Source organism: Crocuta crocuta, unplaced genomic scaffold (assembly GCF_008692635.1).
Source record: "Crocuta crocuta isolate KB4526 unplaced genomic scaffold, BGI_CrCroc_1.0 scaffold292, whole genome shotgun sequence".
In the NCBI taxonomy this organism is placed as follows: Eukaryota; Metazoa; Chordata; class Mammalia; order Carnivora; family Hyaenidae; genus Crocuta; species Crocuta crocuta.
Window position 1 is genome coordinate 195,180 of NW_027528370.1, and position 23,679 is coordinate 218,858.

General features: G+C 36.8%; 1 protein-coding gene across 1 annotated transcript; it reads right to left on the reverse strand.

The window, feature by feature from the left end:
* Positions 1 to 15,882: 15,882 nt before the first annotated feature.
* Positions 15,883 to 22,226, reverse strand: COXFA4 (cytochrome c oxidase associated subunit FA4). Its single transcript, XM_077754225.1, has 4 exons — positions 22,064 to 22,226; positions 20,893 to 20,981; positions 19,944 to 20,004; positions 15,883 to 16,103 (listed from the first exon to the last, which is right to left on the reverse strand). Exons 1-4 carry the CDS (start codon positions 22,103 to 22,105, stop codon positions 16,047 to 16,049), a joined length of 249 nt encoding a protein of 82 aa, XP_077610351.1. The 5' UTR covers positions 22,106 to 22,226; the 3' UTR covers positions 15,883 to 16,046.
* Positions 22,227 to 23,679: the final 1,453 nt, after the last annotated feature.

The following is a 23,679-nucleotide window of genomic DNA, read 5'->3' on the forward strand; positions in this document are numbered from 1 at the left end:
AATCAAACTACATTACTTATAAATGTCAAGAGGAATGTACCCTCTTTTATTTAGAAGAGTAAAACCAACTGTTATGGACTGAATCATATTCTCCCACAAAACTCATATGTTGAAACCGGAACCCCCAAAGTAACTATATTTGGAGACTGGGTCTTTAGGGAGGTAATTTAATGAGATCATATGGGTGGAGTCCTAATCAAACAGGAGTGGTTGGTACCCTTTTAAGAAGAGGAAGAGACATCACACACAGAGAAGGAAAGTCATGTGAAGGAGAAGGTAGCAATCAGCAAGCCGGGAAAAGAGTTCTTACCAGAAACTGAATTTGCCAGCACCTTGATCATGGGTTTCCAACCTCCAGAACTATGATAAAATAAAAGTCTCTGTTTAAACCACCAGTCTTTAGTACTCTCTTAGGGCAGTCTGAGCTGACTAGTACACCATTGTAGAGAAGTAACTTGGTTACTTACTACATATTTTGCTGTGTCTGATTACATACTATCTTCTCTACTTGATTCTTAGGAAAAAGAAAAACCTCTTATCTCCAAAATTAATCCTTTCATCTGTAGTCTTCCATCAAAGCTCCTCTCTGTTTCTCTTTCCCTTCTCTCAGGTATCAAGTTACTTGGGGGCAATGAATTATTAGTAAGAAGACTGTCTGGTAGGGAAGAAAGCAAAGTGAAGAGAAATAGTATTGTGGAAATTTCTATTCAGAGAATAATGAAATCTGAATAATTCTCCTTGCTCTCCACCAAGTCAGCTCTGTGATAATGAAGACAGTTCTTCCTTCTAGGTTCACTGTCACTCTCTGTTTGAACGTGTTGGATTAACCACTTGATTACTGGACTTCGGTCTCCCCTTTGTAGGGCTCTGTGCGCACTATCATCGTCTGTTAATTAATTTACATCTAGAGATAAGTAATATAATTATGAACTGATAAATTTTCCATTTAGTATATTAGGTTGCCACTTAATTATGGTACAGCTATTTATATTTAATATGATTAGTGTATGCCTGAAGATCTTTATCTATACTCACTGGCTCCATTTCTTCATTTTCCACTCATTCTTCAACCTATTCCATGAAGACTGCTCATGTCTGTATGTTGCCAGATGTGGTGGTTATTTTCTGTCCTTTTCTTATTGAACTTTTTAGCAATAGCACAATTCACCACCAGCACCATCCTTCTTGAAACAGTCTCCTTACGTGGTGTCTATTATACTACACTATGTCTCTCTGAGCTGCATCGTCTCATTCGCCTTTTCTGCTCCTCTCTGTCTACAAAATCTCTAAATGTTGGAATTCTTCCAATCTGTCCAGGACCTTTTTCGCTTCTGTATCTATATGCTATTTCCTACACATTCGTAACCACTACCCTACCATTAAATACCATCAATACGCTGATGTCTCATAAATGCCTTCTCTCCAGGTCCCCAGACCCACATATCCAAGTGCTTACATGATACACCCTCTTGGATATCTAACACATAACAGAAATCTTGGTTTTTCCCATAGAGCCTGTTTCTTTCTAAGTTGTCCACAGGTTGGTAAAGGGCACATCCACTCACTGAGTTTCTTAAGCCAAAAATTAATGAATCATTCTTAATCCTTCTCTTTCTCATCTTACATCCATTAAGTCCTATTGCTGCTAGCTCCACATTAGATCTAAAAATCCATCCTCTTCTCTTCATCCCCACAGTCACCACTCTAATCCAAAGGTAATTTTAACTTAACAAGATTGTTGAAAGTGCCTCCTAATTAGTTTTCTTGCCTTTAATCTTGCCCTCTTCCATCCATTCTCCAAACAGCAATCAGACTGTTCTTTGTAATCCTGCCCCTCCCCCGATCATGCTGTCTCTCAAAAATAAAATAAAAAACATTAAAATTTTTTAATAAAATAAACACCTATTTTTACCATTTTATACTGCTTTTATTTGTGCTACTTTTCATAAATTTTAGCATCTTAAGCCACCACAATCTCTTTTCTTTGTTGTGGTCTAACCAGCTGCTTATCAAATATTTTTCCTTCTTCCTGAGCACAAAGCTAGTGTGATAGTTCTTTGTACTGTTCACTAAATATTTCTGCTTTCCATACACGTGGTAGTTTGTTCTCCTCTGCCCACTTTGATTTTAGGCAATGACATCTGGCTTGCCTTGGTCAGTAGGAAGAAGAAGTAACAGGTGTCATTATTGGGCTTATGCCTTAAGAGCAACATTTCCTTCCCACTGCTTTAGGGATTACATGGGGCGACCAACCATCCCAATTTGCCCAAAACTGAGGGGGTTCCTCAGACATAGGACTTCCTGATTTAAAAATGGAATAGTCTCAGTCTTGGTTTGACTGGGACAAATGAGCACTCATGGGAAGCAGGGTTTTCAATACTATATCTGGGAATGATCTAGCCAAAACAGAATGGCTTGGTCACCCTATGCTTTTGGAAGAAAGTGGTTTTTAAATTAAACCTCTACTAGCCTTGATTCCACAGCGTCCTTTATGAACAGAACCTTTCATCCGATGCACACCAGGAATGTAGGACGAAAGAAAATAAATTTTAGTTCAGTAAGTCACTGAGATGCGGGAGTTTTTTATTCTATATCTGCCCTATCCTGAAAAAAATGCATAAAATAGTACTTACCAGTCAGGTAATGTCATAACAACAAAACCTAACAAATGCGGCATTGTGTTCAGATAACAGGAAACTCTTTTCAGAATGTGAAAATATAATTTGCCAATACTATGCCATGCCAAAGCATTTGATAGACCTGACAACCGGAAAAACTTAAGTGGAAGATTATATACTTAATGAGCTTGTGGCCATAAGGGAAAACGTTAGAAAGAGAAGTGTAGTAGCATGTTTTAATTGGTGTTGTCTACGTTCCATGAGGTCTTACAAGAATATGAGAAGGTCATGAAAAGACCTGCTGGTTAGTAACAAGCAGGAATCTACTGAATATAGAAAGAATTCCTAAATTTGGTGACTCGTATGGTTAGAAGACGTAACTCCTCAAACTCAAATAGTTAAAGATGAAACAGAGAAGACCTTTGAGCAAGAAAGACCAACTAAAACAGCCTTCTAACAGAGAGCAAACCTAAAGTTTGTGAATAAATTGAGTTGGTACTCATTATATGTTTTTAATTGGTCGAAATGACCCAGAGAAAATAAACCAAGGGCATGTTCTGCCAGTGAAGTCTGATAAATCCAAGGTACTTCAATTAAGCTGAGATACCAAGGGGATATGATGAGCATGAGAGTAATAGTGAGAGAGAGAGCAAACAGTGATGAAAAAGAAAAGTTAGTAAAACTACATATGTCTAGAAAAGAACTATGGATGTGTTACTGGCACATAAAAGTAATGAATCATATTAAATGCCTATTAAGTACAAGAACGTTTTTATTTAAATAAAAATCATTTCTATGGAGTGTCTGAGTGGTTCAGCCAGTTAGTGAAGTGTCTGCCTCTTGATTTTGGCTCAGGTCATCATCTCACGATTTGTGATACAGCATAGAGTCTCATTGGGATTCTCTCTCTCACTCTCTCTCTCTCTCTGCCCCATCCCTGCTCATGCTCCCTCCCTCTCTCTCTCAAGTAAATAAATAAACTTTTAAAATATCACAAGAGTATACTAGAAATATCTATGACAGTTTAAGACTTAGAATGACCCTTTGCCTCCAAACTTTCTTGGGCTGCAAACAGGTTGAATAAAAGCTATTTAGCCTTCAAGGAGGACATACTCTACAATGTTCACCTAAGATAAAACTGAGAGGAATAATGGAAAGGAAGAATCTTCAAAAAGCAAGACCTTCAAAAAGCAAGAGACAGAGAACAATGGACTGAGTGGCATCTCCTAGAAAATAGAAATGACCCAATCAAAGAGCATTTTTTATTCCTAAAGTTGTGGACCCTCATAACATAGAGGGATTTTGGAATTTTAATAGGCCAGAGACTTTTGGCCTATTCTTCCTTTTTCTGAATGGGAATGTTTATTGTGAGTGTCTTGTGCCTATTCTACCACTGTATATTGAATATGTGGGATATATAGTTTATCTTGTAGTTCTCAAGTCTCTGAAACAAGAGGAGTTATATCCTATATAAAAAGAGCTATAATTTAGAATTTAGAAATTACTACAGTATTCCCTGATGTAGAAACTATTATGTATCACCCAGGAATCAGTCTTAACTTTGAAGTTAATTCAATGTCTAGATGCAAATTAGGAGGTAGCCACTTTACTTGAGAAAAGAGAAATGAGTCAAATTCTTAGTGATCAAAAGAGTAGCCTAGGAAATAAGGCCCTCAGTAGCTAGGATGCAGAGTGGTTTTGCAAAGCAGAGCTCCCTCACTGACCTGTTTTGAAAATGGTCTATGAGTGAAGACTAAATTTTCATGTTGCTTTTGGTGTTGCTTTTTACAATAGCAAAACCTAGCTGATCTTGACTGATACATCTAATGAACGTTGTCCAGACTGTCTCCCTTGCAGTTAGCTATTGATATATGAAGGAGTTCTTGTATAAGAAGTGTGACAGATGTGATATGAACAAGTTGCAGGCATGTCCTGTAAAACTTCCCATGTACGACCCTCTATTCTCTTTACCTATTTGCCAGATAAATGCAGAAGATTCCAAGGTGCTATAAAAGGGTAGCATCACACACAGGAAGATCCCAGAGTATGAACCATATTGAAATCATCCTGCCAAGGAATTCCTGTGTTGGACTTGACTAAATTATATTGTATTAAGACATGAAGATTTGGAGTGTTATGGACTGAATGTTTATGTTCCCTCAAATGTTGAGGCCCCAAACACCAATGTAATGAATGGCATTTGAAATGGGGCTTTTGGGAGGTAAGTAGGGATAGATGAAGTCATAAGGGTAATACCCTCATGATGGCATTAATGCCCTCATAAAAAATAGACACCTTAGAGTTTGCACTCTGTCTCTCTTTCACTCTCGCTCTCTCTCCATTATGTGATGACATAGAGAAAAAGCTACATAGAGAGAAGGCTACAAGCTAAGAAGGTGTTCTCACCAGAAATTGAGCCATATAAGCACCTTAATCTTGGACTTCCAGCTTTCAGAGTCGTGAGAAAATAAATTTCGGTTGTTTAAGTCACTCAGTCTATGGTATTTTGTTATTGTAGCCCAACTAAGACAGCGAGATTTATCTGTTTTAACAATATTTACTTAATGAATATATGTAATGTATATTATTTTTCAAACAGCCTTTCAGATGTACTTTCTAATTCAAAAGTCTTCTCAGGGTGCCTGGATAGCTAAGTCAGTTAAGCTTCCAAGTTCTGCTCAGGTCATGATCTCATGGTTCACGACTTTGAGCCCCACATCGGGCTCTGTGCTGACAGCTCAGAGCCTGGTGGCTGCTTCGGATTCTGTGTCTCCCTCTCTCTCTGCTCCTCCTCTCTCTCTCTCTCTCTCTCACACACACACACACACACAAACAAACACAAATAAATACACTTTAAAAAAGTCTCGTCTCTCCAATTCACCACATACAAAATATACCAGATTAATCTCTTAAAGGTAATCTCTATCATGATTGTGTCTATCAAATGCCCCTCTTCACCTACCATATAAAATTCAATCTTTTCTTATTTTTTTGATCTGTTCTCAACACACATTTTCATTCTTATCTCTTACTATCAGCTTACATACCTTATGCTATAAACCTTATACCTTATGTCCCTATTTATCACTGTCTAAATATATATTTTCTTTCCTACCTCCCACTACATATACCAAGAGCAGGTATAAAACCATAAAATAATCGCCAGAGTAATTAACTGCATTTGAGTTCCCTTCCCTCTGCACTCCCCTCCCACGCATTCCCTTATCCCCAACCACTTTTCCACAAACAGTATAAATTACCAGAAGATAAGGAAACCTGAGGCAGGGAGGAAGGATTATATTTTCTCTTCCATGAGGCCCCGGCATTTTAGTACACTGGTTAAGCAGGTGGACTCTGGAGTTACCCTGCCTGGTTTCAAATCCCATTTCAGCAATTTGTGTCTATGTAACCATATGTAATTTACTTAATAACAGCAATACTCATTTATTCATCTGTGAAAACAGGAATAAAAATAGCCCAAAGGCAATGAAAAGAGCAAGTTACAGAAAAGGAAAGATTAAGCCACTCCCACCAGGTTTGTAGTTTTGTAAAGTCAATCATTTTGCGAATGGCTTTAGTACTCAAAATTACTGACACTTTTCATGTGCTGCCCTGACAGGCATAGTTGGACAAGTAGAGAGAATTTATCAGAGAAGTATGGGATAGCAGAAAGAAAATAGATTTTGGAGCTCTGTAGATTTGGATTCAAATACCTGCTCCTATAAGCTAGTAGTGTGACTTTAAAATCCCTTATTCTACCAAGCTGTCTGGACTTCATTTCTCCTATATGAAAATATATAAAATAATGCACCCAATAGGATTGAAGGGATGATAATAAGTGAGATAAGCCAAGCAAATAGCCTTGCATATTCAAACATGATCTCCCTGCTCTCCCCTCACTATCCATTACAGAAGCAAAAGCAAAATTAATCCCCCTAATTCCTGAAGCTTTATTTATTATCCTTAGCAGTATGTTTCTCCATGTGCTTTGCTTTCTAAGCAATTCTTTCCTAATACAATATTTCATTAGGTTGGTGCTCTTAAGAAGCAATATAAATTAGCTAAAATGTCTTTCTGGTTTTTTTTTTTCCAGTGAACTAATTCTCACCTCATTCTAATAAATAAATAGCACTGTATTTCTTGCAATTGCTTATGATCTATAGTCAAGTCTACATGTTTATATGTTAGCAAATATCATACCCATTTCTTCTCCTGGCAGCACTTACTTGAATTCAAAAATTACACTTATTTGAAAGTCTACTTCAAAAGTAAAATTAAAATTATTGTTTACCAGTATTGACCAGTAATATGACTTTTTGTTTGTTTATGGACCTGAAAATTAATAATAGGCATCTAGTTCTGTTCCTCCATGGAGTAATTTACTCCCATTATCCACTAGGTCTTTTGTTTTATTTGCCTGGAGTAAAGAAACTAAAAGAAGAGGACATTTAATGCTCAGAGTCATTTTGCTTCAATATGAAAAACAAGTCTATAAATTTATTCATGACTTTTAGGCACTGTGGGATTCTAGTAAAAAGGGGAGCATATCACCATATTATAATGATAAACTACAAATGCCTACATACATTATTTTTCTAGAGTAATTCAAATTAATACCTTCCATCTAGAAATGTCATATAAGGTGTCTACACAGTAAACAACTGTCAGTAATTAGGGCTTTTTCAACCACTATTTCATTGCTGTTTTATATGTGATCCCTTCAGGCTTATAAAAAAACATACTTTAATGCATTTTATTTTCATTTTAATAACCTGTAAGCACTTGAGCTGTTGCTTCTAAACATTCATTCAAAATTCAACTACCATCTACAAATTAAGTTATACAGTCACTGAGAAAATGTCTATAAATCAAAAGCCTCTGCAATCACATTATGTTCTATATACTCAATCAGTGAATACTTGTAGGCCTATTAAGTAGGGGGACAGTGAGGCCTTGGGGATATAATGATGAGCAAAACAAGCACAGATGCTGTTCTCCTGGATGCACAGAAAACCTCAGTGTTGCACTCAAAATATGTGAAATGGGGAAGTAGATTTAAACATAGTTTTGATAGCCATCATAAATAAATCCATGGCCATGTATTATGGGAGGCCCAAGGGGGAAAAGAATCTAGGCTAGAAGTCACATTCTGGATTTTTTTTTAATGTTTATTTATTTTTGAGAGAGAATCAGAGTGTGAGCAGGGGAGGAGCAGAGAGAGAGGAAGACACAGAAACTGAAGCAAGCTCCAGGCTCTGAGCTGTCAGCACAGAGTTTTATGTGGGGCTTGAACCTATAAACCTTGAGATCATGACCTGAGCTGAAGTTGGACACTTAACCAATTGAGCCACACAGGCACCCCTGCAATTTTTCTTTTATAGCCTCTTGATGTGATTTTGTGGATTGCATTAATTGATATTCAAATATTGCTCCAGACTTGCATACTCGGGATAAATCCCACTTGGTATAATTATTGTATACATTGTTGCATTCATTTTGCTAATATGTTTTGAAGATTTTTGTACCTAAGTTCATGAGAAGTATTGATCTACAGGTATCTTGTAATGTCCTTTTTCTGGTCTTGCTATTATGGTAATTCTGGTCTCATAAAAGGAGTCAGGGAGTATTCTCTCTGTTTCTATCCTCTGAAAGAGAGTGTAGAGAATTGTTGTAATTCTTCCCTAAATTCTTCCCTAAATGGTGAAACCCACTACCATTAAACATTTAGGTTTGGTGCTTTCTGCTTTTGATGGTTATTCTTTACTGAGTCAGTTTCTTTTATTCTTTACTGAGTCAGTTTCTTCTATAGATATAGGTCTATTGAGATTGTCTATTTCTTCCCATGTGAGATTTGACAAATTGTTTTGTTCAAGTAATTGGTCAATTTCATCTAAATTATCAAATTCATGGGTTGTTCATAGTATTCTTTTAATAAGTCTCTGAAATATGTCATAATGGTCCCTCTTTCATTTCTGATGTTAGTAATTTGTGTTCTCTCTCTCTCTTTTTTTTTTTTCTCCAGCTGCCTTGGCTAAAGGCTTCTTAATTTTATTGGTTTCATTGATTTGTTGTTTTCATTATCACTGATTTCTGTTCAAATTCTTATTATTCCTTTTCTACTGTTTACTTTGGACTTAATTTTCTCTTCTTTTTCTAGTTTCTTAAGGTGGGAATTTAGATTATTTAAGATCTTTCTTCTTTTCTTGTATGTACATTCAGTACTATAATACTGTTTCCCTTAATACTGTTTTCAAGGCACACCACAAATGCTGATACACTGTATTTTCATTTTCATTCATTGAAAATATTTTTAAATTTCTGTTGAGATTTCTTCTTTGACCCATATGTTGTTTAGAAGTGTATTGTTTAGGGGCACCTGGGTGGCTCAGTCAATTAATGACTGTCTTATAATCTTGGCTCAAATTATGATCTCACAGTCGAGATCAAGCCCCATGTCAGACTCTGCACTGGCAGTGTGGAGCCTGCTTGGGATTCTCTCCCTTGCTCCCTCTCTGCCCCTTCATCATTTATGTTCTTTCTCTCTCAAAATACAGAAATAAACTTTAAAAAATAGAAGAACTGTATTGTTTATTCTCCATTTATTTTGGGATTTTCCAGTTCTTTTTCTGTTACTGATTTCTAGTTTAATTTCATTGTGGTCTGAGTGCAAACATTGCATGGTTTTTATTCTTTTAAATTTGTTAAGGTGTGTTTTATGTTACAAAATGTGGTCTTGTTGAATGTTCTGTGTAAGCTTGAAAAAATATGTGTATTCTGCTGTTGCTGGATGAAGTAGTATGCAGATGTCAATGATATCCCATTGATTGATGGTATTGTTGAGTTCAACTATATCCTTACTGATTTTCTGTCTGCTGGACCTGTCCATACCTGACAGAAGGGTATTGAAGTCTCCAACTATGATGATTCATCTATTTTTCCTTCTCCTTGAAGTTCTATCACTTTTTTTAAAAATGTATTTTATTTATTTCTAGGAGAGAGAGAGAGAGACAGCGTGAGCAGGGGAGGATCAAAGAGAGAGGGAGACACAGACTCTGAAACAGGCTCCAGGCTCTGAGCTGGCAGTCAGCACAGAGCCCGACGCGGGGCTCGAACCCACGAACCACGAGATCATGACCCAAGCGAAAGTCGGACGCCTAACCGCCTAAGCCACCCAGGCGCCCCTGAAGTTCTATCACTTTTTGCCTCCTATAGTTTGACACTCTATTGTTAGGTGCATACACTTGAAGGATTATTATGCCATCTTGTAGATTTGACCCCTTTTGTTACATTATGTAACACCCCTCTTTTTTCCTGATAACCTTCTTGCTTTGATACCTACGCTATCTGAATTATATTAGATATCCACTCTATCTAAATTATTACAGCTACTCCTGCTCTCCTTTGATTAGTGTTAGCATGGTGTACTTTTATCCATTCATTTACTTTTAATATATGCCTTTCTATAGACAACATATAGCTGGATCATTTTTTGATCCACATTGACAATATCTTTAATTGGTACATTTAGATCATTGTCATTCAGGTGATTATTGACATAGTTGGAATAGCAAATTACACACTTGTCATTGTTTTCTGTTTGTTGCTCTTGTTCTTTGTTTGTTCCCATTTTTTGTCTTCTACTCTTTTTCTACCGTTTGTGGCTTTAATTGAACATTCTATATATAACCCTTTTCTCTCCTTTCTTAGCATATTTGTTTCTCTTTCAGGATTTATTTTCTTTAAATTTGATTTTCTATTGTTTGAAAACAATATGTTGTTTTTTTGTTATTTTGTTTTGTTTTTGTAATTTGCTTGGTGTTCTCAAACTCCCCAGATCTTTGGTCTGCTTTCTGACCTTAATTTTAGCAAACGGTGAACCATTATTGTTTCGAATATTCTTCTGTCCCTTCTTCTTGTATTTCCTTCTTCTCCTTCTTGTATTTCCATTATATGTATATCTTTTATAGTTGTCCCAGAGTCCTTGGATATTGTTAATTTTTTCCAATCTTTGTTCACTTTGTTTTTCAGTTTTTAAGGATTCTATTGATATGTTCCTTTGCTCAGAGATTTTATCTCAACCATATCCAGTCTATGTAGAGCCCATCAAAGGCATTCTTCATTTCTGTTAGTGTTTTGCTCTCTTGCATTTCTCTCTGGTCTCTTGGCTAGACGGGAATTAAACTCAAATGACTTTAAATCCCGAGTATACTTTTCCCTACATGATTCAAAAATTTTAATGAAAAAAACCCTCAAAACTAAAAAGAACAGTTGATCAAAGAGCAGCAGTTTTCATATTTGTGTAAACATCTAAAACTATATTTTAGAGATTTAATTTTGCTCAATTCCATGGGATGTCTTTTGTATCACAGTCCTTAGGAAAATGCCGTCTCAGGAGTTACCCAATGTGATAACCCTGACCCATATCCTTTCCCCTCCCTAACTGCTCACTTCCTACCTTCCAGCTACCTTCCAACTGCCAAAAAGCCAGAGAAAAAGTAAGTACTATGAAATGGCTTAATGATAGTATGAGATTTCTATTAGTCACTTATTATCTAGGTTATTATTCTACCATAAAATATAAAAAGAAAATTAACAAAACTTTTATTTGAATCCACTCAGTTGTGTGCAGGAACCAACTCACATCATTTCCTAAGACCTGAATGTTCTCATCTTTTCCCAACCTGTGATCAATAACACCAACCTGGTGCCTTGAACCCTGCCACGATGGATGTTTTATTTTTCTATTGTTATTACAACAAATTACCATGAATCTGGGGTTTAAAACAATACAAATTTAATATTTTAGTTATGTAGGTTAGAAGTCTGTCATAGGTCTCATTGGGCTGAATTTCTTTCTGGATGCTCTAAGAAAATTCATTTCTTCAGATTTTCCGGATTGTAAAGGCCTCCTACATTCCTTGGCTCATGGCCCCTTTCTCCATCTTTAAAAAGCCAGGAACATTGCATTTCTTTGATTGTTATTTTGCAGTTACATCCCCCTATGACTTTTTACTTAGGCCTCCCTCTTTCACTTTTAAGGACTCTTCTGATAATAAAGAGCTCTGGATAATTCAAGATAACTTCCCTATTTTAAGGTCAGTTGATTAGCAATATCAATTTCATTTGCAAGCTTACTTCTCCTTTGCCATTTAATTTAACACATTCTCAGGTTCCAGGTATTAGGAAGTGAATTGCTTTGAGGGGGAAGGCATTAATCTGCCAATAACAGAAACTAGCAAAAATTGCTAAAAATCAGGATTCTTTGTGCCAGAAAGCCAGTTGTTAAACATTTACCAGTTCACCACCGCTACAAGTAATCATGAGGGAACAAGAAACAAAATTCTTATAAGAATTATAGGATTAAAGCAATTTACACAATTCTAACAAAGTTGCTTTGCAACTTAAGATGTTTAAATACATTAGATAACTGGGAAGGACAAATTACTCTTTGAACAGTTTAAAACAAATTAAGTTTGCAAAGTATCTTAACTTAGGATGAATTAATATGGAGTCTAAAAATCTTATGTAGCATTAGCTCTTCCTGGTTAGGATCAAACAGGAAGCCATTATTATAAAGTACAGGAGCTGTTGCCTTTTAAGATTTAAACACACACCCACACACACCAGCAAGGCTTAAGGAGTTTTCCCAGATGCTATTTGTCATTCATATAGGATCAAATAATTCTTTCAGTATGAGGCATGAATAATTCAGTATCATTTTCACCCTGGAAGAGATGACCTGCATATCAAGATTTTAATTCACTGAGTCACAATGCAAACCAGAGAGGGTGGAACATTATTATGGCACACTATGTGGGTAGGCACTGCTTTAGCAAACTTAGTGAGAAACATATATCACACCACTCCTTAAGCCTTAGAGCTCTGGTATAAAAGGTAGTCCACCTTAACCACATGTTGAAATCAAAGATATTTATAATAAAAAAAATCATTTGATCAGAGTGTTGGTAGTTGGATAAGATTTTACTAAATAGTACTTTTCTTTAGGTTTTATATAACATGGCTTTTAACAAGTTTCTGATCAAAGTTTCTAATAGAAACTCTAGAAATAAACTCCAGGGTTTATAATTACAATAGCTAATAACTTAAGTAATGTTTATTCTGCTAGGAAATACACTAAGCCTCTTACATATAGTATCTTATTTAATTCTAAAGACAATCCTATGAGACAGTTCTAGAGGGCTCTGAGAATGAATTCTGAAATCAAATTCCTTGGATTCAAATCCTGGCTCCACCACTTCCTAATCATGTTTGACGTTGGGCATATTTTTATGCCTTAGTTTCCTGATTTGTCAAAAAAAAAAAAAGTGGGCAGACATTGTCTGCCATACAATGTTGTAATTAGTAATAAAGGAATACATGCAAGGAGCAAGTGTGGTGCCTTGCTGAATGTTATTATTACTATTAGTTTCATTCTGTTATAAAATGCCCTCTTATAAGCCTGTTTTTTTCACTAACTTTTACATAACCAAGGGATGTAGAGATTTCCTCCAAAAAATGAATTCTACCAACCACTCCAGAGGAAAGGGATATACTTACAGTGGAAATGTTGAAATGTAGTAAATGTACATAATTTATATGTATAATATATATTTTTCATCATTTGATTTGAAATTTAAACTTCAAATTACTGTATATGGTCTGTTTAACAGTAACTGTTATTTGTCAAAATAATGAAGTTCCTGAATGCCACATTTGAGCATTTTTGAGAAAACAGTTATAAATAGCATGTAACATATTCTCTACACAATAAAAACAAGCCTTAGATATGTATTTTCTGTTAATTACTTTAACTGTGCTTTTATAATTGGAAAGAAATAATGGATAGTTTTGGCAATAATGACTATGGTATTGGGGACTCAAGAACTTTTTTTTTTTAAATAAAAAAAGGATCTATCTGGTTTTATTTGTGCCTGTACTTCTTTTCCTTTCTTCATTGACATTCATTTTGATATCTTGGTTGCAGTGTTGTGAAAGAAAATAACCTTCAAATTCCAGAATAGGAGATGATGTTCTAGTACAAGCATAATGCTCTAGTTGGAAAATTTAAAAACGTATTAAAAATTATCAACTGGGAAAAAATATTACCAACCGGGGAGCGGTGATGAGGGAACATAGCTCATAGCTTTTGTTATTAGGTGTTTCGCCATACCTAATTCTGATTCTCTGCTTCCACCAAGAGTCACTTGTGTCCACTTAAGATTAGATACTCGGGGGGGGGGTGGGGGGGGCGNCACCTGCGTGGCTCAGTCGGTTAAGCTTCCAACTTGAGCTCAGGTCAGATCTCACGGTTCGTGGGTTCAAGCCCCGCATCAGGCTCTGTGCTGACAGCTCAGAGCCTGAAGCCTGTTTCGGATTCTGTGTCTCCCTCTCTCTCCGCCCCTCTCCTACTCATGCATGCTCTGTCTCTCTGTCTCAAAAATAAACTATAAAAAAATATTTAAAAAAAAGATTAGACACTCCATTCGTTCTGATGGAGCTTAAATTTTAGTGAGGGGAGAGATTTCAAACAAAGTAGGCTAATTATATATTAAGATGGTCATAAATATGGGGGAAGAGATACAAAGTGATAAGCGTGAACCAGGATGCAAAATTTTGGACAGGGAAGGCTTCATTGTAACACTGGAGAAAGACTAGGAAAAGTGAGAGCAAGCCATGCCAATATTTGGGGAAGATAATTCTAAATCAGAGGTGGTCAGACCCCTCTGGCAAGAATATGCATCTGATGGGAAGACCAAGGAAATCCACTTGGTGGAGGTGTTCAACAGAAAGTGTAATCAGGTTGAAATATCTAGCTTTTGAACTAAATGGGAAAATGTTGGTGGGCTGAGCAAAGGATTGTCATATTCTGACATATATTTAAGATCACTTAGGCTGTTGTGTTGAGAACTACAGACGGAAACTCACTGAGATGTTATTTTAGTAATTGAAATTAGCTGACAATGGCTTAGGGTCAGGGTGGCAAGGGAGGAACTGTGTTGAAAACAGTGAGATTCTGGGTATATTTTGAAGGTAGAACCTGACTTAATGATATATTATGGTATTCAAAACGGTTCAGACTCCAACGATTTTGGCCTGAACTTTAAGGATGGTGTTCCTATAAACTGATATGATTAAAGAGTTAGAGTGAAGATTGTACAGTCTGAGAAGTTCACAAATTCAGAACTGACATGTTAAATTTAAGATGCCTATTAGACATCCACATGGAGAGGTTGAGCAAACACAGATATAACCATATAGAATACATGTATGTGTAGACACATACATATGGAAAAACACTGGGTCTGAAAAATTACCTTGGACATTTACAGCATCATACCTGAAAATGAGACTGGATGAAGATTACAGATAGTTAAAGGGTCCTAAGTGTTTTTCCTCTGGAGCATTCCAATATTAAATGTCACAAAGATAAAAGTGCACCACTAAGAAACCAAGTAGAAAAGCCACTGATGTAAAAGGAAAACAGAGTATATTGTTCTAGAGACTACAGGATGAGAATGTTTCAAGGAGGTTATGTCAGCTGTTAAGTGTTAGGTCAAAGTGAGTACTGACTTTTGAATTTAGAAACATGAGGTCACTTAAACAGAAGCATTTTTAGTAAAGTGATAAGAGTAAAACCTGCTCAGGCTGAGTTAATAAAATTCAAAGTGAAATTTAATAATCTTTGCTTGGTTCCCTTTTTTTCCAAAGGTCTACTGGGAATCATCTGCAAATTCTGAAAACTGCAACTCATCAAATATACATCAACGCTAACCCAAGACCTCAGTATTTAAACGCAACTTTGCTTCGTAACTTCAGTAAGGTAAGGAACTGACAAAGCAGCCTGTTGTGTGATTACAACAGCACACTAAAAGCATAAATGGCCATTTATGCCACTAGCTCAGATCCAACTACAATTTCTAATAACCTTGAAAATCTTTAGCAAAAAGATTGCCATGGTAAAAATCATTTACAACTGCATACTTCGACATCTGTCAGTAGCAGAAATCCTGAGTTTCCACTCTGCCAATGCCAGACACTTGAATACTCTTCCAATCTGTCTTTGCATAATTTCTACTTTCAGTTGTTAAATAAACTCTAGAGAAGTTACCAAGGGCCTATACAAAAAGTGAAAAGTGTTTTGAGCAGGTCATATTTTCAAATTATAAACAGATGGAAATTCAAAAAATTCCTTAAATTCTAAGTTAATTTCCTACCCTAGTTATAAAGTTCAAAGCAGATTTTCAGCATTAAAAAGTGACACATATCAAGTTTCAGGTATTTATTTATTAGTCAGTGTAAATCCCAACATAACACATCAACATGATTTCATGCATTCAGAGGGGAAATATTTCCTGAATAAGTGGAAAATTGTGCGGATGGCTTCTGGAAGACCTTCATTTTAAGCAGCTTTATAGTGAAACATTTCATTTAGAAGTCTGGGCCTTCTTTCTTCAGTTTGCTGTAATCTACATTCACGGAGTAGAACTTGGAAAAGAAGAAAGATATTTTAGATAATCCATCAAATACAAAGAGATGGTACAGAAGCTTTAGAATTACTTTTATTCAGCTTCCTATAGTAACAATTACAGACATGAATTTTTTACTACAAATATTTAAGAATATAAAAGTCATCCAAAGAAAGATACTGAAATTCCAGTCCTTTATTAATGATTTTGGTAAGGTAAAAACATTCAATCTACCTCAGAACAGTGTTAGTATGTTCCCTTAATTTCTTAAGCCAGATTGCATCAAAATCTGATCATCTCACCACTTCTGGTATGAAAGTTCTTAAATAGTTTACTCATTCCTGTGCCAGAGAACACTGAAGAGGTTGTTAAAATTACTTGAGGATTACATTATTTAACTCCAAAAGAACTAAAACTGCAAAATCAACATTTTCTTCAGGGATTTTAAGCAGCCATAAATTTGTATCTATTATTTCTTCAAACCCTTTTATTTATTTTCCCAAACATACCCTAACTTCTTTATCTCTACTGAAAAGTTCTTATTTTACTAGTTTTGAAAAAAAGGAAAATTCTCAAGTTGTAAAGTTTATCCTGGAGATAAACACAAAGTTGCAGAGACAGTAAGTACAAATAACCCATAGAGCAATAATCTTTGTTCTGACAGTTTTAAGAAGCAAATGCATCTAGAGTTTTTTTTAAAAGAAACTAATTGTGTGCTATCCTAAACACTATTGACAAAATTAGAGAGAATATCTATAAAAGAACTACAAGCTCTATGTCAAGAAAATAAACACTGGTTTCTTCCAAAGAATGCCAGACACTGGGCACAATGCTTTACGTTTAACTACCATGGCCTTACTCATTCTTACTTTATAAAAGTAGCAAATTGAAGATCAAGTTATAGGATTCCCCAATGAATGAGAAGCAGGATCAAGCCCCTATACTCATGCAGGGTGGAAAGGTCATAATATCTTTGCCAATTTTCTCAAAACTAAGCAGGCTTCTGATGTATTTGCTTCTATTCAGTTCCATGTGCCCACATCAAAATTCTGCTGAAGTAACAAAGTAATTATCAAACCTATTTTATTTTTCAGCTTCCATGCCTCATTCTTTTTCCCAATTTAATGGTGGCTACCTTGAAGGTCTCTGGAACAATAGTTGGGAAGGCACAAAATATTCAGATTGTGGCTTTGGGACATTTAATCAATTGAGAAGGATTGCTGGGTCTTTAATGCTTAAATCCTATTTTATTTTAGTCCTCTCTGTCTACATTTGGCTAGATTTGCAAAGGGGCACAAACAATCCCCAAAACTTAGTGCTTTACAACAACAAAGATTCACGTTTCACTCACATTATATGTCATTTGTAAGCTGACTGCTTCATGTTCTCTTCATTGCAAATCTGGGCTGAATGAATAACCCTTAATTGTCTATTTTGGTCTCAGGACAGATGACAAAGAACAATGGAGGAACCACACACTGGCTCAGTGATGGGAGATATCATGTCTTCATCAAGATTTTCCAGAGTTGTGAGACTAAACCTGATGTTAACAAGTCATTAACAAAACACACACACACACACACACACACCCCAATTTTCTTAATGAGTAGTGAGTGATAAAATAATCTAGTTTACTTCACTGTGTTCAGAAGCACTAGCCGGCTTCATTCGCTCTGGGCTTATTTTCTGAACTTGGTTCCCTTTCATTTCTGAATGCAAATTGCCCAATTTTTCTACAAGTTCATCTCTTGGCAAATAGAGTCAATAACAGTCTACTAACATCCTGTTTTCCAAAATCTTTTTCTATCACAAACTTCTTTAGGCACATGGTCTACCTTCTAAGTTACAGCAGGTGATACTTTATCAAATATTTTGCCATTATCTAATGGTTTATCTTTCCAGTCTTGAAATCAGTGTCATAGCTACTCATCCCATTCATGCCAAACAAATTAGATTTTTGTTGCAGCAACATTCCATTTCCAACTTCCATGTCCTCATACTGACATGTATTATCATGTTCCAGGACACTGGTAATTTGCCTTCATTATCAGAATCACTTGAAGAGCTTTTTGAACTACACCTACCCAGAGACTAATACACAATTTGGTGAAGGACCAAAGCCTGTTTTTGGTTTTGTTTTGTTTTTTTCTTTTTTAAAGTTTATTAGATGTGGAATCATTTTCTCTAGAAGGTGCTTAAACTGAAAAGACGAAAAATAAATCAGGATGAACATTTATCTTTTTTTTTTTTTGATGTAATACACAGGTTAGATGGCTCATTTCAGCTTTGACAGACCATTTTTCTTATAGGGAGATCCACTCAGAACTGGGAGCCAAATTATGATCAGACAATTAAGTGGAAAGCTTGGAAACAGCAAAAGGCGATAATTATCTTAAAAGTTGCTCTCATCAGTAATAATAGCATCCATCTTCATCAAGGATGTAGAGCTGCTAATGTGTCCTGGTCAGAGCACCCCTTCTTGAGAATGCTTAAGCATATTGTTATTTCTTTTGATGAAGCAGCCAAGTATGCTGGAAAGTGCATGTGGTGAGTTATATATACACCTTAAATCGTTAAGTTGTATGAAATGTGAATTATATCTGAATAAAACTGCCTTGGTTTTAACATTTCCAGAGTTAGTCTCTGTATGCAAAATTTTTATACACAAGGTTATATTTAGGCAATTAATAAATGGTCTCAGATTTATAACACAGATGGACCTTAAGAGCATTATACTAAGTCAGTCAGTCACACATGGAAAGATAAATACTGCATGATATCACTTATATGTGGAATCTAAAAAAGCTTAAATGTACAAAAGTAGAATAGTGGTTACCAGGAGCAAGGGGTGGGGGAATTGGGAGATGTTGTTTAAGAGTACAAACTTGCAGCTAGTAAATAAATTCTGGAGACTGAATACACAACATAGGAATTATAGTCAACAATACTGCATTATAAACTTCAAAGCTGCTAAGAGACTAGATCTTAATTGTTCTCAACACACACACACACACACACAAACACAACAGTAATTATGTGAAAGGACAGAAGTGTTAGCTTATGGTACTATAGTAATCATATTACAATATATAAATTTATCAAACCAACACCTTGTATACTTTAAACTTACATAATTTTATATGCCAGTATCTCAACAGAATAAATGGTCTGTCTATGAACTCATTCTATGAAAGAGTAGTTCCACAAACTACTTTTCAGGAAAGATATTAAAAAGTTTAGTAAAAGATTCATGGTAAAATTTAAGTTTCAACCGATTTCATTTCTAATTACCTTCACTTGAAATATTTCCACCATACCAACAAGAAAGAACAGTCAACCAAATTATCCACTGAAATAGTGCTACTCAAAGTGTGGTCCATGGACCAGCAGCATCAGCATCATCTGAAACTGTTAGAAATTAAAATTCTTAGTCTCCACAACAGACCAACTAAATAAGAATCTAAGTGCATGGAGCTGAACAACATGTGTTTTAACCACCTCTCCAGTTGAGAACTATGTACACGGAAGTTTACAAATACTACACTAGACTATTCAAGATCTAAGAAAATGGTATGTGATAGCTCTACTACCTCTTTTTCCCTCAGTCAAATCAGTAGAATGAAAACATTATCTTAATTTCACATCCAGAGTCTAAGATCTGTGAATAAAAAATACTTAGAAGAAAATATCTGCTAGGGAAATATGTCATTTTAATTTCACAAAACAATCTGGCACTTCCTCCTCAAAGTTCATTATAATAGAATTTTACATGTATATCCAATTTCAAAACAAAACTACATTATGAGAAAATGTATTAAAATACACTTTCTAGTAATTCTGAAACAATTTTGTAGCTTACCTTGTATTGATCATTGGGACCCAGTTTGTTCCAGGGTTCTGGGTTATTCTTCCTATCCCAACTAAAAGAAACAAACATTATAACTGCTATAGTAATAAAACACAATTCAAAATAGTTTTACATTTCCTAAGGAGCTAATATATTGAATAGATCTCATTTTCTATTAGATGAAGTACAATGTCGTTTTCCTTAAGAGTTGAAACAGAGGAAGGTTCTATTATTTAACAATCCCATGTAATTAATTAGAAAAAAGAGTAGAACAGAGAACCTCTTGGGCAGTTTATTTGTCCCTATCCCTCTCATGGGAAACCATAAACTTGGCTTTTGGGATGCTTAGGTGGCTTAGTCAGTTAAGTGCTGACTTTAGCTCAGGTCATTATCTCACGGTTCATGGGTTCAAGTGCAGCATCAGGGTCTGTGCTGACAGCTCAGAGCCTGGAGCCTGGTTCACGTTCTTTCTCCCTCTCTGACCTTCTGCTCATGTGCATGCCCTCTCTTTCAAAAATAAACAAAAACATGAAAATTTAAAATAATTAACTTGGCTTTCATTTAAGAAGTGTTATATATTAAAGTAGAGAATAACAATAAATCAACTTTTTTGTTGCCTGTTGATTCTCTTCAAAAAGAAACATTCCCTATTGAAGAAAAGCAAACAAAAAAACATTTATGTGTATCAGCAACTCTGATTAAGTAGTTTATAAAAATAGTTATCTCAATTCTCACAAGACTCCAAATAATGCGCAGTTTTACTCTATGGATGAGAAAAATGAGACTCAAAGAAATTTAGACAATTTTATGAACCAGGGAAAGAAAATGACAAAAGGCTCTCCACTTCTTAGATATGACTATAAAACTTAGGCTTTCTAGTACTCGATGTTGCTTCCCTAAACACTGGCTCCCAAAGCAGCTTCATAAACCATCTATGTTCTAAACATTTTTAAGCACTTACCTGACATCTGGATTGAACAATGCCAGACGCAAGACATACAGTGCTGCTCCAGTGCCTCCCGCTCCAATAAATATGAAGAGGGGGATCAACTAGAACCAAACACAAAATAGACACGAATTAACAGCCAGCTTCAAATACCTAGATTTTGATAAAAGAAAGGCTAGAGTAATTCCTACACAATGATTCTCAGGTCTCAGATTGCTATATTTTGATCTTTTAAAATTTGAATAAAGGTAGACCTTATATTGGGGTAAGACTTCTTATAACTGTGTTGAAAAACGGAGACATGATAAGACATGAAGACCATTCTGGTTTAGTGTGGAAAAAAATTATACTCAAATTTTTAAATTTCCAGATATCAAGTCTTCTCTACCTAATATTTATACACGTTCTCATTAAATTTCGCAGCTTCCTTTATCTCAAGGCTTGTAAAACAACTTCTTGGCCTGCCTTCTTTTTCACCGAAAAACATAAATTCTGTGAAATAAAGAGACGAAACAGAAACATACCTGTGACAAACATCGGTCACAGGCATAAATCTCTGAAGACATATTACCACCATGCTTAATGCGTAGTTAGGTAATGGGTTTAAGATAAAGACTGAGGAACTGGGTTTTAGGACTATAGCACGCTGATGTGCTGGGGGAAAAATTAAGACACAGAAAAACTTAATTCTGATTCACCTCGGCACTACCAAACTCTCGCAAAATCTAAAGCTGTCAAGCAAACTGAGGATTCCAAGATTACAGGCCTTTGTATCTGCCACAGGCCTGGTGTGGCAGTGCAGTACGAGATCTTTAAGAGCTGGCATAACATAACAAATAGGAAACCTGACCTGCTGTCTCTAACCCCCACGGCGCACCATTATCCCCGGGTCGGGCCAACTTACAAGAGGGTGCAACCACCAGACTGTTTCAACATTCACTAGTTTATTTTCCTCTAAGGTATCCCTCATCTTCCGCCGGCCAGCCCAAAACCCTGAATGCATGGCGTGGAAAGTCAGAACTCAAGGGCTTGGGGGCGAAGTAAGAGAAAATCACAAGTGAGCCAAGGTCCAGCCCCGAGAACCTGCTTATGATCGTCAAGGAGGAAAGTCCCTAGGGAACTGAGGCACCGCAGCTGGACACAGGATGGACAAGTGAAAACACTGCAAAAGGTGTCACGAACTTACGCTCGGGTGCTTCTTGGCCTGACTGAACATCTTGAGTAGCATGGCTGCGGCAGGGGCCTCGGCTTCAGGAGCAGAAAAGATCAAACCTGGAAGGCCCAGCAGTAATCAGCACTTACACCTTGGATGAACGGACGTCCAAAGTCACCCAGAACCTCCTACCTAAGGACCCCTGGCGCGGAGGGCAGCTTGCGGCAAGAGCGCCCGGATGCGGCTGTCCTTAACAGTGCCTGCTTTGATCAAGAAACTCACGCATCCGCCCTGACCTAGCCAGACCCTTACGTTCCAGTCCCAAACGCAGCATTCTCAATCCTGTCCTATATATTCTTCTGAGCGGTAAATTTTTTCGTTGAAACTGGAACACTTTCATTGACTAAACAGGCACTTTCTCGGGAAGACACTCATTGAGAAAGAGGGTGGGCGGGGTCTTCTTGGTAAGCTCCTGCGAGCGGGCCGCGCGTAGAGGCTCTGGGGGCGCGCGTGCTCGGCGCGCGCCTGCAGTTCTTCACAGGCGCTGAGGGAGCCGCGCGGCGCCCGGCGCCCGGCGCTGAGAGGGCAGGTCGAGTCTCTTGCTGCTAAGGTCAGCGACTGCGGTTTAAAAAGACTGCAGCTGCTTCCTGTCTTAGATTGTCGCATATAGGCAGAAGTTAAAAGCTTTTAAATGACTTACAGATGGCAAAAGTCTTTTGTCAGCGTAAGCTTTAGATTCCCCGGGTCTTGGCCCTCGATTTAATGTTCATTGCCATGCCAGTCTACATTCTCCCCGGACCCAAAATTGATTTTTATTTATTTTTTAAATGTTTTATTCATTTTTAGGAGAGAGAGAGACAGCGCGAGCAGGGGAGGGTGAGAGAGAGAGGGAGTCACAGACTGAAACAGGCTCCGGGCGCCAGGCAGTCAGTACAGAGCCCGACGCGGGGCTCGAACCCACGAACCGTGAGATCATGACCTAAGCGAAAGTCGGACGCTTAACCGACTAAGCCACCCAGGCGCCCCACAGTTGATTTTTAAAATGCTTTCAGTGGTCGTGTTCCTACATACAGTTTTTCCAGTACTCTAACATAATTTTCATGTATCTGTTATGTTCTTCTTAAATTTTGTTTTGTTTGTTTTTACAACCGAAAGTCTTAACGTGAGACAGGCGTTTAGGGCCTCTGGGGACAATCTGAACCCTCTCCAATTTCCTGCGTAGTTTAAACAATCAAATCACAAGTGTTTGGGACTGGAAGACTAGGAAAAGGAGTCTGAAAAAAGCAACGTGAGACCTAAAGGAGAAGCAAACAAGTGAAAACGGATAATGCTGCTGTACAAATAGTGCTAATAAGTGACAGTCTGAAACTAGAAATACCCTTTGAGGAAATGTAGGAGGTCTGGTGTGGTGGTAACTTGGAAAAGGGAGAGAGTGAAAGGTGGGAATCGGATCTGCTGTGCCAGTAGTACATCAAGGGTTTAATGCTGAGACCCTTAGGAAGTTATGCGGGGGGGTAGGGGGGTTGCTTTAGTTTTCAGTGATTGCTTTGTCTACAAAGATTGGATTAAAGGAGATAGGCATGAAGAGGGAGGGACTGGTCAAGGGCCGCTGTAGTAGTCTTTGTAAGATAAATACAAATAGTAGCTTT